Below are 16,285 nucleotides of genomic sequence, written 5' to 3' on the forward strand. Positions count from 1 at the left end.
AATATAATGAATTACAGTGAGGGTTCTCCAAAATCTCTCCAATTAAACTGGTAAATCTCAAAAGCCCAGAGCTTTCATATTTTATTCTTGTATCACTAAAATGATCCCACGTAGAGAAATTGTAGAAATCTTAGTGAAAGCCTGGGAATGTTCAAAAGCTCAAATTCTTCATTTCAGTAGGAATAAGATCAGTTTAAAGGAACTTAAAAAATGTTAGTTTTATTCTGAAAAATCTTTTTTTTTTAAATATTGCAATACATGTTAGTAAAACTTATTTATCAATTTGCTTAATTCTAAGGATAATCAGGTTGTACAGAAGGGACAGAGTAGGGAGGAAAGGGAGCAGGTTTGCTTTCTATGGAAAGGAGCATTATACATCTACCCTAATCCAAATGGGATCAGAGTAGAAGAAAGTTGAGACATTGTGGGTTAGGATACATGAAGGTTGAGGGGAAAGGGACTTGGTGGTGGGGTCTGCTACAGACCACCACACCAAGAGGAAAAGCTAGACTTGGAATTCTTGAGGCAGCTCTCAGAGGCTGTACAGTCTTGGGACATGGTTGTCATGGGGGACCTAAACTATCCTGATATCTGCTGGGAGGAGCAGTCAGCCAAATCTAACCGTTCATATAAGTTCTTAACCTGCATGCAGGATCTTCACCTAATGCAGGAGGTATATGGTGCCACTAGGGGGAACGCCTTACTGGACTTGGTGTTGGTTACAGGGGACGACTTGGTAGGGGAGTTGCAGATTTGTGGTCACCTTGGGCACAGTGACTACCAATCAGTCGAATTCACCATACAGCATAGGGTGGGTAAGATAACTAGTAGGGTGGCAGTTCTTGACTTTAGGAAGGCTAAGTTCAGTGTGCTTAGGAGTCTAGTCAGTGATGCACAGCAGGAGAAGAGTATTGGTGAGATGGGAATCCAGGAAGGGTGGTAATTTCTAAAAGAAGTGATGCTTCCGTTACAGAGGGAGACTTCCCGGTACAAGGAAAAAGGGGGAAAGGAGCCAAAAAACTTTCTTGGCTAAACAGGGAGATCCAGGGGAACCTAAAGGCAAAAAAGGCATATAGGCGGTGGAAGCAGGAGGAAGCTACCAAGGAGGAGTATACCTGCTTGGTTCACACTTGCGGGGAGGCAGTTAAAAAAGCCAAAGCAACTGCAGAGCTGAGGCTGGCGACACAAATTAAAGACAACAAAAAGTCTTTTTTTTAGGTATGTAGGGAGTAAAAGGAAGGTGCAGGGCAGCATAAGCCCCCTGCTGAACAAGAAGGAGCAGTTAGTGTTGGGTGGGAGTGGGCAAGGCTGAGCTATTCAATACATTTTTTGCCTCGGTGTTCCTGAACAGGGCTCAAGATAAGTCTCCTAATGGGTTCTCAAATGGGCACCAGAGAGATACCAGCCCACCAACTGTCGACACTGACTTGGATGGACTGGATGTGTTCAAGTCAGCAGGCCTGGATGAGCTGCATCCGAGGGTACTGAAGGAATTGACTGGTGTCAAAGCAGAACCACTGGCATGGCTGTTTGAGTGCTTGTGGTGCTTGGGTCAGGTCCCAGAGGACTGGAAAAGGGCAAGTGTAGTCCCTATTTTCAAGAAGGGGAAGAAGGAGGATCCGAGTAATTATAGGCCAGTCATTCTCACCTCTACCCTTGGAAAAGCCTTTTAAAAGATTATGAAGGATCTTATTTGTGGAAGTCCAGTGGGAAAAATAATACAGCAGGGAAGCCAACATGGATTCATAACAAGTAGATCATGCCTGACCAATCTGGTTTCATTTTATGACAGGGTCACAAAATACTCAGGTGCAGTAGAGGTGGATGTTGTTTTCTTGGACTTTAGCAAGGCCTTCATCCCATTCTCATAAATAAATTAAAGGTTGTGACATAGATGTTTACACGGTCCGGTGGTTGGCAAATTGGCTTAGTAGTCATGCATACAGAATGGTAGTACATGGGTCGATATCGACCTAGAAGGATGTAGGTAGGGAGGTCCCATAGGGTTCGGTCCTTGGTCCTTTACTCTTCAATATCTTCATCAGTGACTTGGATGTGGGTGTGAATTGTACTCTGTCCAAGTTTGCAGATGATACTAAATTGTGGAGTGAAGTGCACACTCTGGGGGTAAGGGAATGATTGCAGGCAGAGCTGGACAGGTTAGAAAAGTGGGCAGTACACAATAGGATGCAGTACAACAAGGACAAGTGCAGAGTGCTGCACCTAGGGCACAAAATATCCAGCACACCTACTGGCTGGGAAGTGACCCGCTCAGCAGCACAGAAGCAAAAAGACATCTCGGAGTCGTAGTAGACTCCAAGATGAACATGAATCGTCAGTGTGATGAAATCATGAGCAAAGCTAACCGCACTTTATCAGCAGATGCATGACAAATAGAACCAAGGAGGCAATACATCCCCTCTACACAGCATTGGTCAGATCACAGTTGGAGTACTGCATCCAGTTTTGGGTGCCATACTTCAGGAAGGATGTTGATAGACTCAAGAGGGTCCAGAGGAGGGCCGCTCGTATGGTTAGGGGCTTACAGGACAAGCTCTATGAGGAGAGTCTGAGGGCCCTGGACCTCTTCAGCTTCCACAGGAGAAGGCTAAGAGGTTATCTTGTTACCTACAAATTCCATAGGGGGATGCAGCAAGGGATCGGAGATACTCTGTTCACCAGGGCACCTCTTGGGGAAACGAGGAAAATGGTCACAAACTGACAGAGAGCAGATTTAGGCTAGATAGCAGGTAAGGGTGGCCAAAATTTGGAATGGGCTCCCAAGGGAGGTGGTGCTCTCCGCTACCTTGGGGGTCTTTAAGAGAAGGCTGGATAGGCATCTGGCTGGGGTCATCTGACCCCAGCCCTCTTTCCTGCCCAAGGCAGGAGGTTGGACTCAATGATCAGTTGAGGCCCCTTCCAAACCTAGCATCTATGAACTTATGAATATGAATCTATGAAAAGTGATTCTAGATTCTAATTAACAAATAGAGGGATGCTTACTCTGTATTATTTGTTGTGCAGGAAACAAAACAGGGTTCAAAACAGAAACTATGTACAAGTATTAAACATTAGAGATTTATTTCCCTGCAGTGGGAATAGAGGACAGTGGGGTTGTAATGATCATCTGTTCTCACAAAATAAAACAAAACTAAATAAACCACTAATAGGCTTATACTTACCAGTAATTCCTAGATGCCCAATGACACTGTCGTGCTCACAGGCATATAGAAATGGTAGTTATGCTGGACATAATTCATCCATTTTAACCTATAACCACACATTTTTACTATGTGATTTCTCTTTGCCAAGAAAATTGTGTATGCTGTGTGTAGGGTTCAGCAATCAAGGCCTCTAAAACGTTTTGGCACGTGTAATGATGGGTATGTATATTTCTATCTCACAGTATGTTCTTAATGTGGGTTGGTCAGGCACATGAAGTATCAGGGATGGATCTGGTATTTGGCAAAGGGAGGTACAGGGGCAGGTGTGGCTGCAACCCTGCTCCCAGACTCCTTCCCCCAATCCACCAATGCAGGCAGACAGCTGCAGGAGCCTCTGGGGACTTCTTGAAGTTCCCAAAGAAGGTAAGCACCCCCCTTCCCTCAGTGCTCAGAGGCACATTCTCTCCCACCCCTTCTGTCCCCTGCTTTCTCTGCTGTCCCTGGAGTTGGGGAAGCTTCTTAACTCCTACCTGATGGAGCCAGGCTGCATAGGGGCTGGGCTTAGCTGGGAACAGCAGGCAGAGCAAGGGGTTACTGTCCTAGGTGAGCCCAGCCCCTGCGCAGCCCAGCTGGAGGAGCAGCAGGTCTGAAGACTCCCCTGCCCTGGGACAACAGGGAAATGAGCCACGGCAGGTGGGGGACAGAGAAAGAGGAGGGGAGGGCACATGTTTCTGAGCATGGAGGGGGAAGGGGAGATTCTCTTTCACTTTAGAGACTTTCTTAAAGCAGCACAATCCAGTCTGAAAGGGAGATGCAGCCATGCCACTGCACCTCTCAGGATCCACCCCTTTTAAGTATGCATGTGAGATTAGTTATTTTTAAATCTTTCTGCTTTGCATCATACTGTTTTTTGGTGTTTCTGACATGACTTCAGTTTTTCCAGCATAAGGCTATTGACTTTATTTAGATTAATTACTAATAACAGAGTAATACTGCTAAGCATCAGCGAAGGTTACAAAATTAGGACCTAACTGAGAGAATGAAAAGAACAGGGTATGTTATATTGCTGTGTTTGGCTGCAGATTACAACGTTTTTGAAAAATGGAACTTGTTTTTCACTTTTCTGTTGATCATATAAGAGAGCTCAACACATTAATCAACAGATAGACTCTCCTGGTACGTAACGTACAGGATCTGGCTGATAGCTTAACAGTATTGAGTGGGTGCATTTGATACGTCTTTGAACCGTCATGTAGTTGTTTAATGCTATCCTACTGTATTTGAAATTTCCCATTTAAAGAATTGTGGGGGTGGCTAAGTGAGACACAAAGAATCAAAGTTGTAATTAAAAGGGTACCATCAAGTCAGCAGTCAATCAAACGTTGGCCTGAAATGTAACAGTTATGATTACAGATATTAAAATGCTTACGTTTTTACCTTTACTCTCTGTTTAGGTTCTTTGTATACTTTAAAGCGTCCATGTAGTATCAATTGATTATGGAGCTAGGGTAGTTTATGCCACTAAGAACTGGATTCTTTCTATGTAGCTAGGTCCATTTCCTTTGGGCTATGGATGGCTTATTTGTTTGATGCGTCTTCATGTGGTAGTGGGAAAGGATAAAAAAAATAATAAATAAAAGAATTAGGGTTGGGTATTTGACCAGACAAATAAAGTTTGGTCAACTGACCAGTCAAATATTGGTCAAAATTTGTAACCAAAAAAAAAAAAAATGCCTCTAGGTTCAAATAATACACAGAAACTGCACATATTTTCCATTAGGAAATGTGTCAAAACAACAAAAAATAATATTTCTGCTAAGAAAATAGAAAAAAAATGTTGGGTTTTTTTTGGTAAGCTTGCTATCATCTTTGACTGGTCAAGAATTATGCAGTCAATTGACCAGCTTGCTAACCCTAAGAAGAATAAAAGAAAATGAGCTTTCTCTCCCTTTTAAAAGGTAGGCAGACTCCAAGTCCGACATATCACCTGAAACTACCTCAAGCTCATTTGGGGCCAGATTTATTTGCCCTTTAGCACAACTTGTGGAGCCGTACAAGTGCTAAACAGACTACTGGTGTCTGGCTCTTCATTTGTATTGACTAGATTGTTAAACTGAACTGCCTGACTAGATTTCACAATGTATGGTGCAGGTATTTATTTTCTTTTTAATGTTAAAGTATGAGTAAAACCCTTATTGCTCATGAAATGGGTTGTTTCTTTACAAGAAGGGCATTAAGGAGACATGATATATTATATAGACTACAATCCAAACATAAACTTTGTTGTGCAGTACTTTAACCTTTTCACATTCTTAAGAAAAGCTAAGTAGCTTATTTTCTCTAATAGACATTGAAAGCCTTTTTTGCCTACTATTTATTAGGTGCTTAATTACCTAATGCATTTGAAAGCTACATTAGTACGTGGTACTAATACTCTGTCTTGGGTTTATTTTCTAGCTTTCAGCTTTCATTTATTGCAGTTCTGTAGCTAAGAATTTGCCATTAAGTACTCATGTGGAAGGAGTCTAAACATGTTATTGGCTAGAAATTTTTTTATCAATTACCCAGAAAATTTGTAGCGTGCATTTTATTCTTTCTGTTTTATTTCTATATGAACCCCTTGTTTGTGAGGCACTGCAGCACAGCTTCTTAAACTGCCAGCCTTTCACTGAATGCTAACCCTTCAAATTAGATGATCAGGTATCTGATTCAGCATTGTTCTGTTCAGGTGCATTGTGCTAACCAGATTTTTTTTTTAAATGGTTCCTGCTCCCCAGGGTGATTAGAGATCTCACAGCATACTTTGTAAGAGTTGCTACCAGTATACTTAACTGCCTAGCCATGGCCAACCGAATAATTATATCTCCCTACCAACCTCCTGACCCTTGCATTTTCATTCAAATATAACATTGACTCCCTGCCCTGAAATAATCATCCATTGTTGCAGTGCGCTTTTAATGGTGTGTTACATTCCACCCGAGAGGTACCAGCAGTTCAGATTTGTGCAAAGATAGTGCAAATAGACATGCTGGGTTGTGCCACTTATGAACCTGGCCTATGTTTTTAAAAATGCTTTGGGGTCCTCTTGGCAGAACGTTGTTTCAAACATGCCAGATGCTATCATGAGTCATTACAAGCTGGTTGCAAATCTTTTAATAATGAGAACTATGATTTCTTTTCTTTTCAGAGCCAGAGCTTCAACTGTTTGGGAAAGGCAAAATGCCCAGCATCCAATGTGAGTTCTGTGCAGATGCAGGGTGATGCTGATTATTTCATCAACCATCTTGGGATCCCTACTGTGCAGTTTTCATATGAGGACATCAAGACGTTGGAGGTAACTCTGAAAAGGAATTATGTGCCATGATAGAACAGATTCTGGCTTTCCTCAGACAGATTGTAGCAAAAAAACTACCTCATTTTAGTGAATTGTTTTAGATGGGGGGTTTTTTGTTGTTTTTTTTTAAGGTGTTTGGTGACTTTCTGTATGTATTTGGAGACATTTTTTGCTGTGGTCTAGCATTGCATTTAAAAAAAATGTATTACCTGTTGTATTGTCATAGAACAGATCACAACGAGAAAGAGGGACGAGTAGGAATAACATCAAAATATATTGGTAACTCTTCAGCATTCAATGCAACATGCAACCCATCATGCGGCTTCTCTTTATCTTGCTTTGAGGGACAACATGAGAAATATCTAATCTATGAGATTACACAGTACAAATTAATCAAACCAATTTTACAGATGGCCTTTCACCCACGAAAACAAATGATTATCTGTGTCAATTTTTACTGCTGTGCCTGGAAAAAAAGATAAAACCTAAAAATGCATATTAAATCATTTCCAGACTATGGGCAGAATTGTGCTCTCCACTCTGCACAGTGGATGTAAACTCATTCTCCAGTTCACTAAAGTTCCTTTGCATAGCATGAAGACTGGCCTCTCTCCGTATCCCTGGTAAGCACAGAGAGGAAGCATGTTGCGAGTGTCCTCATTAGAAGGAAACAGAGAGAAGCTATGGCAAAGGGGGCTCTGTTATGTCTGGTTTTCCAACGATGTCTTAGACTTGCTCCAGCAACTTGTCTAACTTGATCTGTGGCTGATGAACATTTATTAAATTGCAGTTAGCTCCCCACAGCGCACCTTTTCCACTGCACTTGAGTGGAGGGCAGAATGTGCTCCTTTATTCTCAGTCATAGGTTTCCATTTGCCCTATGCATACTCCTGGGCATTTTTACATATGCTCCAGGGGTTGGGGAGGGGAAGGGGGAGGGTGGCACTTTAATTAGAGCAGCTCTGAGAACCACTGTAATTAAGGCGCTGCTGTGTCTCGTGTTTCAGCATCCTTGCACTTGCAAATGGCAGCAGGGGTGCTTGAAATAAAGCTCATTCAAAGAGCTTTAGGAAAACCACCCCCACAGGCACTTTTAAGCGTGGAGACGCTGATACACAAGGCACAGGAGGCAATTGTCACACTCCAGAAGGCTCGATTAATTAAGTCTGCTGTGCTGCACTGGAAATCCAGTGCATTGGAGCAGCCGCTGCACTCGTCTATAGGCACCCACTGTTCCACAGCACATAGGAGAAGTGGTTTTGGACACCCCAGTACAATATTCTCTTCTCCCTTAGATGAAGAGAACCACTGTCGTCCTTCCAGACATCTCCTCTCATGTGCACTTAAGCTTTCAATCTTCATTTCATTCTGAGGGTTGGTAAAATGAAAGAACACTTTAGCACTACAATTTTTTGGGGGGGGAGAGGGATTGTCAACAAAATTGGGAACTGAGAAGGTTAATAGAAGAATTAATTACAATCAGTTAGTGCAGGATTGTTCAAACTTTTTGGGTCAGTGTACTTCCAGGGGCTGGAAGGAAGGAGTCCCTTGGCAGCACAGCGGGGGGGGGCAGAGGTCAACCAGCGGCAGAAGTGCTGGCGGCGCAGCGGTGGTGGAAATGGCAGCAGCACCCCTGCCAAGTACTCCCTGAGACCTTCTGAGACCTTTCCAAGTACCTTCGGTTGAAAACCCCTGAGTTAGTGCGATCAAAACTCTTACTATCATTCTCTTTCAAACAATAAGCCTTCTACATTATTATTATTATTATTATTATTATTATTATTATTATTATTATATGCAAAATTATTTAGCTTAAAAATAATTCAGGGCAGTGTCTACTTTGGGTAACATACTGCAGTTGGCAAATGTTCTTGTCTGGGTAAATGCTTCAAGGGACATTTGGATCTTTTTTTGTCTTTTGTATGACATAGGGATATAGCCAAACAAGCATTTGGTTTACTGCACATCTATCACAGTAGCAACAGGGGATATGTCCCTACAGTCAGAAATGATTGACCTTAATTTTTATTTTTGGAATCATCTTCAAAATGGGAATAATATGAACAGCTGCAATTATAAACACCATGCAGAATACAGTACCAAGTACAGCAGCAAATGCTAAGCATTTTTCATTTTTATATTGTCACCCCATTTCATAATGGAAAGAGAATAATGGCCAGAACTTGAAATAATATTTTGTGGTTAATCGGAATAGAATTTTGTTATTTCTTACACTACATAAATTCTTTTGGACTGGAGTCTTACTGCTCTTCAAAGTGCCTCATTCACTGTTGCATTTCTACCTGATTCCTTATCTTCCATACTGGGTAAAGTTCACTTGTTTGCCTGCACAAGGGTTTCTGCACCCTTTAAAAATCCTCAAAACAGTGGTGACGCATAGGGGGTTCACAGGAGTGCATGTGCACCCCGTGACAGGCCACACTCCTTGCTTAGGCAATGGGCAGGGGGGGGCAGGTGGGAGTGCTGGTGCCCTCCCCACGAGCACCGGCCGAGGAGTGGGAGCACCAGATGAAGCGTTGCAGCCGCTTCCCCGTCGGTGCAATCGGCTACAGGGGACCCCCTCTCCCTCGATCAATGAGATTGGCTGTGGGGGGGGACCCCCCCAGTTGCTTGCTGGTCACTGGAGGGGCATGTGCCCCCCCCCCGACTAAGGTGACACCAGTCGCCCATGCCTCAGAATAGGGAGTTTTACTCATGTTGTGAAATCTGTATAGTAAGCTTTAGAAAGATGAACTTCTCTACTTTTGGTTCAGTACAGAGGCTCTGGATTCCAGTGTCCTGGGGGAGGGGACAGCAAGACTATCAGGCTACCAGGAATCTCCTCAAAGCAGGGAATGATTGTTATCTTTACAAGAAGATTGAGAGTCATGTTTAATTCTAACAAAAATTCTAACAAACAGAGATTTGTGCTTCAGCACACGTGCCTTAACACTTAGGCAGTAGAAACCAGCAGCACACTTATAGAATGGGAAACTCCCTTCTTGAGAGCACGGAGGCAGAAAGGGATCTTGGAGTCATTACTGACTCCAAGATGAACATGGGCCGACAGTGTGAGGTCACGGTTGGCAGGGCTAACCGGACCTTGTCGTGCATCCACAGGTGCATCTCAAGTAAAGCCAGGGAGGTGATCCTCCCCCTCTATGCCACACTGGTCAGGCCACAGCTGGAGTACTGCGTCCAGTTCTGTGCGCCCCATTTCAGGAGGGATGTGGACAACACTGACAGGGTCCAGAGGAGGGCCACCCGCATGATCCGGGAACTACAGGGCAGACCCTACATTGAAAGACTGCGGGAGCTAAACCTGTTCAGCCTTCACAAGAGAAGGCTGAGGGGGGACGTGGTGACTGTCTATAAACTCACTAGCGGGGACCAGAAGGGTTTAGGGGAGACACTGTTTCCCCTAGCACCCCCTGGCATGACAAGGAACAATGGACACAAGTTATTAGAGAGTAGATTTAGATTAGATATCCGCAAAACTACTTCACAGTTAGGGCGGCTAGGAGCTGGAACCAACTTCCTAGGAAAGTGGTGCTGGCTCCTACCCTGGGGGTCTTTAAAAAGAGGCTTGATGACTACCTGGCTGGACTCATTTGAGTCCAGTCTTTTTCTTCCGCCCAGGCAGGGGGGTCGGACTTGAAGATCTACAAGGTCCCTTCCACCCCTACTTCTATGATTCTATGAAAAATTTGGAAATGAGGCAGATGTGGGGTGACATCGCTGTCTCAAGTATCTTCTATTTCTTGAAAATGGATTGGCTTAATTTTTTAAGCAGATGTTTTAGTCATCATTCCATGATTTTGTCTCTGTTTTATTATGATAGCTCTGGATAGGGTTGATATATGTGTTAATATCATCTCTTTTGAATCTTGTTTTGTTCTTGGCCTCCATGGGCGCATCTACACATGCAGGCATGTGCACTTGCAGTGGCTCAAATAGCAATGGCAGAGATTTGTGGCAGAGATTTGTGCTTCAGCACACGTGCCTGAACATGTACTTTGGTGTGGGGCAAATTGTGCCACTTGGGGCAAATTGATCCTGCCCTGCTCCTCCAGGATCTTCAACCAGGGGGAGCTAGAGACTGGGGCCAGCACCTGTGCTGGCCCCAGCAGTATAAAAAGCTGCCCTGGTGAGCCACTTGCCTCAGGAGCTTCTGAGGCCCAGCCAGTTGGTATCTAGGGACACTACCCCTTGTGCCAGCTGGACTGTTGAAGCAGCCCTAACTTAGAGTGGCCTCTGCACCCTCTACTCACTGCAGCATTCTGGCAGTGGGGGCTGCTGCCTGGCTCTGATCTGCTGCCACCTGCAACAGCATTTGCTGTCTTGGACCTGCAGCCCCATGGCTGACCCTGCTGCTGTAGTATGGGCACTGCAGCAGAGTTTCCTGCACCTCTGGGCCAGCTGCCAGTGGGTGTAGCTGCAGAGTTGGCCTTTGGGTAGCACTGCTGTCATGTCTTCTGATGCCCCCAGTCTGCCATATCCACAGCTGTCTGGCTCCTCTGCCTGGGTCCTCTGTCTGGCTCCTCTGCCTGTCTCTCACTGCTTGCCTCACCAGCAGAGATCCTGGTGTTTCCTCTTTAAAAATTAAAAATTCTGTGATAAGAAACCCAAATTCTCTCATTAAAATACCCAAAACCCGTGTTCTTCTGCTATTAAAATGAAACGCCGCTATATGTAGAGAGATCAATTGGGCAATGTTTTATTGATATATTCACAATTTTAAAGCAACTTAGAATCCTACCAGTGCTTCTATCATCATAATACAATGGATTCTAAATACCTATATACTTGGGTGTTTGCTTTTAGTTTTTTTTATCATAGAAAAATCAGAGGTGCCTCTGCCCCTTTACTCACCAGCATGTGGGGCACTAAGCAGCACTGATATGCTGGTGCCCTGCCCCTGGCCTTACCTCTCATTCTAAACTCACAGCCCTCACAAGTGCCTCTCGCTCCTGACCTGCAGACCCTACCTGCCTCCTGGCTGTAGCTCTGTCCCAGCACCAGGACATGAGTCCAGCTGCAGCTGTTCCACCTGCTGCTTTGTGGCTCTGAGCAGTGCCAGCCCTTGCTGTTCTGCTCCCTGTGCCTGTGCCCAGGCCCCAGCGATCTCCATGCCACAGCTGGGGCTCAGGGACTGGGCTGGGCAAGCCCCTTCCCTTCCAGGCTGGCCTCCACCTGAACAGGCTGCTCTAGCAGGGCAGAAGGTCTCTAACCCTGGCTCTGGCAGCCTCTCCTACCCGGAGTGCTGCCCCACCTCTGATCCCCATTTCTTTCTCTCACACACCCCTGCTGCCATCTCCCCCACACTCCCTCAGTCCATCACACCCCCCAAGTAGTTCCTGGAGCCCCTCAGGCAGGGGCTGCATGTCCCAGCACTGGTGTGGGCATGGAGCAGGGCTGCAGTGCAGCAGTTGCCTCTGCAGCCACCATTTATGCCAACAGGTCTTGTCCCGTCCCATTTGGTGTCTGGGCTTGCAGGGTGTGAGATGTGTGGGGGGATGTGGGGCTTTGGGGGAAGAGGTGTGGGGGTGGGGTTTGTGGGGTGGTTTTTGGGGTTGGTGGGTGGGGGTTTGTGTAGGGTTGGTAGGTTGTGTTGGGTTTGTGGGTGGATCGTGGGGTGCTGTGGGGGTGGGGGAATAGTGTGTGCATGGGAGGGACTGCTCAGGGTGGGTGGGTCCCCTTGCACAACACACAGCCCACCCTCTGGCAGCAGCAGCCATTGGGGCTCCTGGCAAAGCCCTGACCCATGCCACCTGTATGACATGGTGCCTTGCCAGCCTGGCCCACTCACATGAGCCCTCAGCCAGAAGTGGACCACTTCTGCTGTCACTCAAGGTCCTGGCACTGCACGCAGGGGCTGCGTACCCTCGCCCCGGAAACTTGGGCAAATAAATAGGGAAGAGTATAATAGCATTGGTTGGGCATGCAGTGATGAGGTCAGGAAGGCCAAAGCGTGATTGGAGTTGAAGTTAGCAAGGGATATGAAGGGTGGCAAGGATGGTTTCTACAAGTATGTCAGCAACAAGAAGAAGATCTGGGAAAGCGTGGGGCCCTTACTGAATGGGGAAGACCACCTTGTGATAGAGCATGCAGAAAAGGCTGAAGTGCTCAATGCCTTTTTGACCTTAGTCTTCACAGGCAAGTTCAGCTCCCAGATTACTGCACTGGGCAGCATAGTTTGGGGAGGAGGTGAGCAACCAACAATGGTGAAAGAACAGGTTAGGGACTATTTAGAAAAGCTGGACATATACAAGACCATGGGTCATGGAAATGACACACCCTTAAGCTGACTGCAGTGACCTCAAAGGTAACACTGTTAATGAGAGTGCTGAAAAAAGGCAAAGTTTGTTGATCCAAAACCTTTATTTTGCCAGTTAGTACATGTTCACTGGCACAGGCCTATGTGAAGAAAAGACAGTGCTGGATAACACTGGTGTTTGTTTCTTTTCTAATTAAGAAAATGTTTTCACTTCATATATCCCTGCTTGTCATTTTTAGCTCTCTACATCCTTATGCATGCTTCCTAAGCAATTCAGATACACAAATTGATTATCCAGCCTTGGAACCTTTTCATCTTCAGCTTTGCTTGGCATCTGCACTGCTGATTTGCTAATGATTAAATTTCACAAATGCAGAGCAATCTATGGATTTACCAAATGTTAGCAAATTTCTTCCTTATAAGATCTTGTATTAATTGAAATGTCTCAAGTCAAGAGCTTCTTAATAAGAAGTTTTTCAGTTTGCAAGCACCGTTGCACCTGTTAGGAAAAGCATACTGTTTCAGATTAAATATAATGCAGAGGTTGCTGTAAAGAACACGGGAAAGCAGATACTTTCAGATTCGGAGTGCAGTGTTTATGACAGGCTTGTGGTCCAATGCACATTTCTTCTGTCACTTAACAGCTGTTCTATACAGTTTCTATTCCAAATCTGTGTATTCAGTATCTATAGGGCATGTGAAAGAATCTGTGAACTTCAATATATCAAAAAATAATCCTTTTCCAGCAGCCTGTATACCATTAACACAGAAGTTCCTTTTCATTGTGCATATTCTAGCTGCATAAAGTTTGTTTTCCACCTTTAGCTTATTCTTCCAATGCTAAATGATCACTTAGAATTGAAAGTGGAAGAGCAGTATAGCTGAATTAGTAGAGGAAAGCATTTGTGTGTTTGATTAACTATTGCACAGTGAATTTGATCCTATAAGACACCACATTCTACTGAAAATGTGGTTACTTTATTCCTTGCATTGCAAATTCATTTCCTTGAAGTAAATTATATGATAGGTATTATCTCTTGTCTGGAAGGTGATGTACTGCACCTTTCAGCTCTTAATGTGTCTTGACCTGAACCTCATGATATCTGCTTTATGTGAGAAATAAAAAATGCTTAGACAAAATATGCAAATTTATGTAGGCAGGTAGATGGGTTTTTTTAGTAAAAGCAAAGTAACTTAGAGTGATTGCATTTGGATTCTCTTCATTACTTATTGTATTGGTTATTGAGCAGTTAATCTTTTATAATTTACATGCTATTTCATAGAGTCATTAACATTTCCTTATGAAACTGGCACAGTGCTCATATAGTATGCTATATACCACCCAACTTGAACAGTCCAGGAGCATTTCGAGGGCACTAAATCTACTTGTGGCGGAAGCTGTAAGTACCAAAAGATGATAATACTATTTTAGGGTAGTCACAAATTATGTTGGTCTTTCATTTATTTTCTTATATCATGGGAATTTTCAGTGTGCTGTTTAATAACTGATAGCAATTGAAGGGTTAAAATGTAGCTGATTTTTCTTCTGCTGCCCTCAGCCTATCACATATTTGTAAACTGTGTCTCTTCCTCCCAGTTACTGAGTTTGTGGTTCCATACCTGGTTTCAGGCCATTAACGTGGACTTTTAAGCTGTACGAATAAGCGTTGCTTTATGGATAAAACTGAGTTAAAAGTCCCTGCTGTGTATGGTGTTTCAGTAGTTTTTCCTATGTCTCACCCCTGTCACAAAACACAGAATATGTTTTGGAAAAAGCAACTCATAAATTGCAAAAGAAAAAAAAAGGAGTATTTTAAGGGCATTTCGCTTGTAGAGTATTGTTTTCCCCTTATGAACCTGTCTTTACCGCAGCCAATTCTCTACCTAATCTGGGTACGTGATTTGGCCTCTATGACCTATCCAGGAGGTTCTCCCTTTCTCTTGAAAGATACTGTAGTTGTTTGTTTTATCTACCTGTTAAACCTAATGCAGTTAATGTAAGAGCTGCTACTCTTTACTGCAGTTGGGTCAAAAACCTTTGCCCTGAAATTTCATCTACAGAGCAACAGTTACAGGTCGACTTTAGCTGTACGTTTCTTGTGTGATGCGTGGAATGCCAATCCTCGGAGAGACAGTTGGAAAAGATGTAAATAAAAATAATATAAGAGGAAATGACCAAGATAGTAAGTAAAAAATATTGTATCTGAAATTACCTAATATACTGATGCACGGGAGGTAAGATCTCCATGGCAAATGTCTGTGTTCAGAACTGTGAGCAAGCAGACTGCATACTAAATACCCAGCCACGATGATAAAAATGTACAAAGTGAAATTTAATTAATTTATTTACTACCATAAATATCCAGTATTTTAGTCCCCAGGTAGGAAATACACTTAGAAGAATTTTCAAGCAGAAAAAAAATATCATTTTCTCCTGTTTCTTAAGGATCCCGCTGCTGCTGTTCAAGGGAAGCCTCTCTATCCATAGCCTCTGGTGCATTAGTTTTACCTGCAGGATGTCTCACAGCTGAAGGGTCACATTCTGATTTGTCACATGCGAACACGAAGAAGCCCATCTTTAATATTAAAGCTATCAGTGAGCTGTTGTATACACCACTGAATACCCTGCTTGATGGGTCCCATTTAAATCCTGCCAAGAAGCAAACAGTGTAGAATAGTTAACCAGCCTACTCATGATAATTGCAGGAAATCTTAAACCACAGTAGAGAAGTCTGTAGAGGGAGCTGGGTATAATGTAGCACGTCACATCTGAGTTTCTCTAGTAAGTGGAGGTCCGTGTCTAGATCTGCCTGTTCCTATCTCAGTAGAAAACAATGAAACTATATCCCAACTATCCTTGCTCAGGTTTCCATCACCATCCTAGAAAAAGCACAAGGGAAGACACCTTAGGCCATGGTAAGTCAGGCCATTTTTTCTAACTTTTTGTAAAGTAGTAACATCTACGCTGGTAATACAAAATCATTGTTCGTAGAACCATCAATTTAGCAGAAACAGGTTTGGAAACAAAAAATCTCAAGTGCTATTCCTTGCATTTTACTTCATACTAAATCAGTCTATACCCTTGAAAATATTAATAATGTTTTTATGAATGTGTGTCTTGATAATGAAAGAAAAGCATGATGGGTGCAAAAGATTACACATGTTGAAAAGTACATGTCCATAGATACCAAATCATGGCATTTCACACAGCACAGCCCGCCATGTTCATAATGATTCTATTTGCGAGTGTATTCATTAGAAAGATTTTGATTCAATGGTGTGCTCTTCAGCCATGTCACGATGATCCTATAAAGAGCATGTGAGGTTGCCTCGGCCTCCAGTTCCATTGCTGTAAAAGGCAATAGAGTTATAATAGTCAGCGATCAGGATCAGGTTCCATGTGTGGGCATTCATTTTCTAACAGAATTATTCATAGTTCTGTTTTCTGAATGGCAACATCTAGACCATGTGTCTTATATAACGGAGACTATCCTTTTATCACTTAATAGT

At 43.6% G+C, this 16,285-nt stretch overlaps 1 protein-coding gene across 3 annotated transcripts in view; it reads left to right on the forward strand.

The window, feature by feature from the left end:
- NAALADL2 (N-acetylated alpha-linked acidic dipeptidase like 2) overlaps positions 1 to 16,285 on the forward strand; it is a 1,083,795-nt gene that overhangs the window by 863,102 nt on the left and 204,408 nt on the right. For all 3 annotated transcript variants that reach the window (XM_090052131.1, XM_090052132.1, XM_090052130.1), the window contains one exon: positions 6,352 to 6,498. In XM_090052131.1, coding sequence (XP_089908257.1) covers positions 6,352 to 6,498 — 147 coding nt within the window. The remainder of the gene's footprint in view (positions 1 to 6,351; positions 6,499 to 16,285) is intronic.

Source organism: Crocodylus siamensis, chromosome 6 (assembly GCF_052110815.1).
Source record: "Crocodylus siamensis isolate JL-2025a chromosome 6, ASM5211081v1, whole genome shotgun sequence".
In the NCBI taxonomy this organism is placed as follows: Eukaryota; Metazoa; Chordata; order Crocodylia; family Crocodylidae; genus Crocodylus; species Crocodylus siamensis.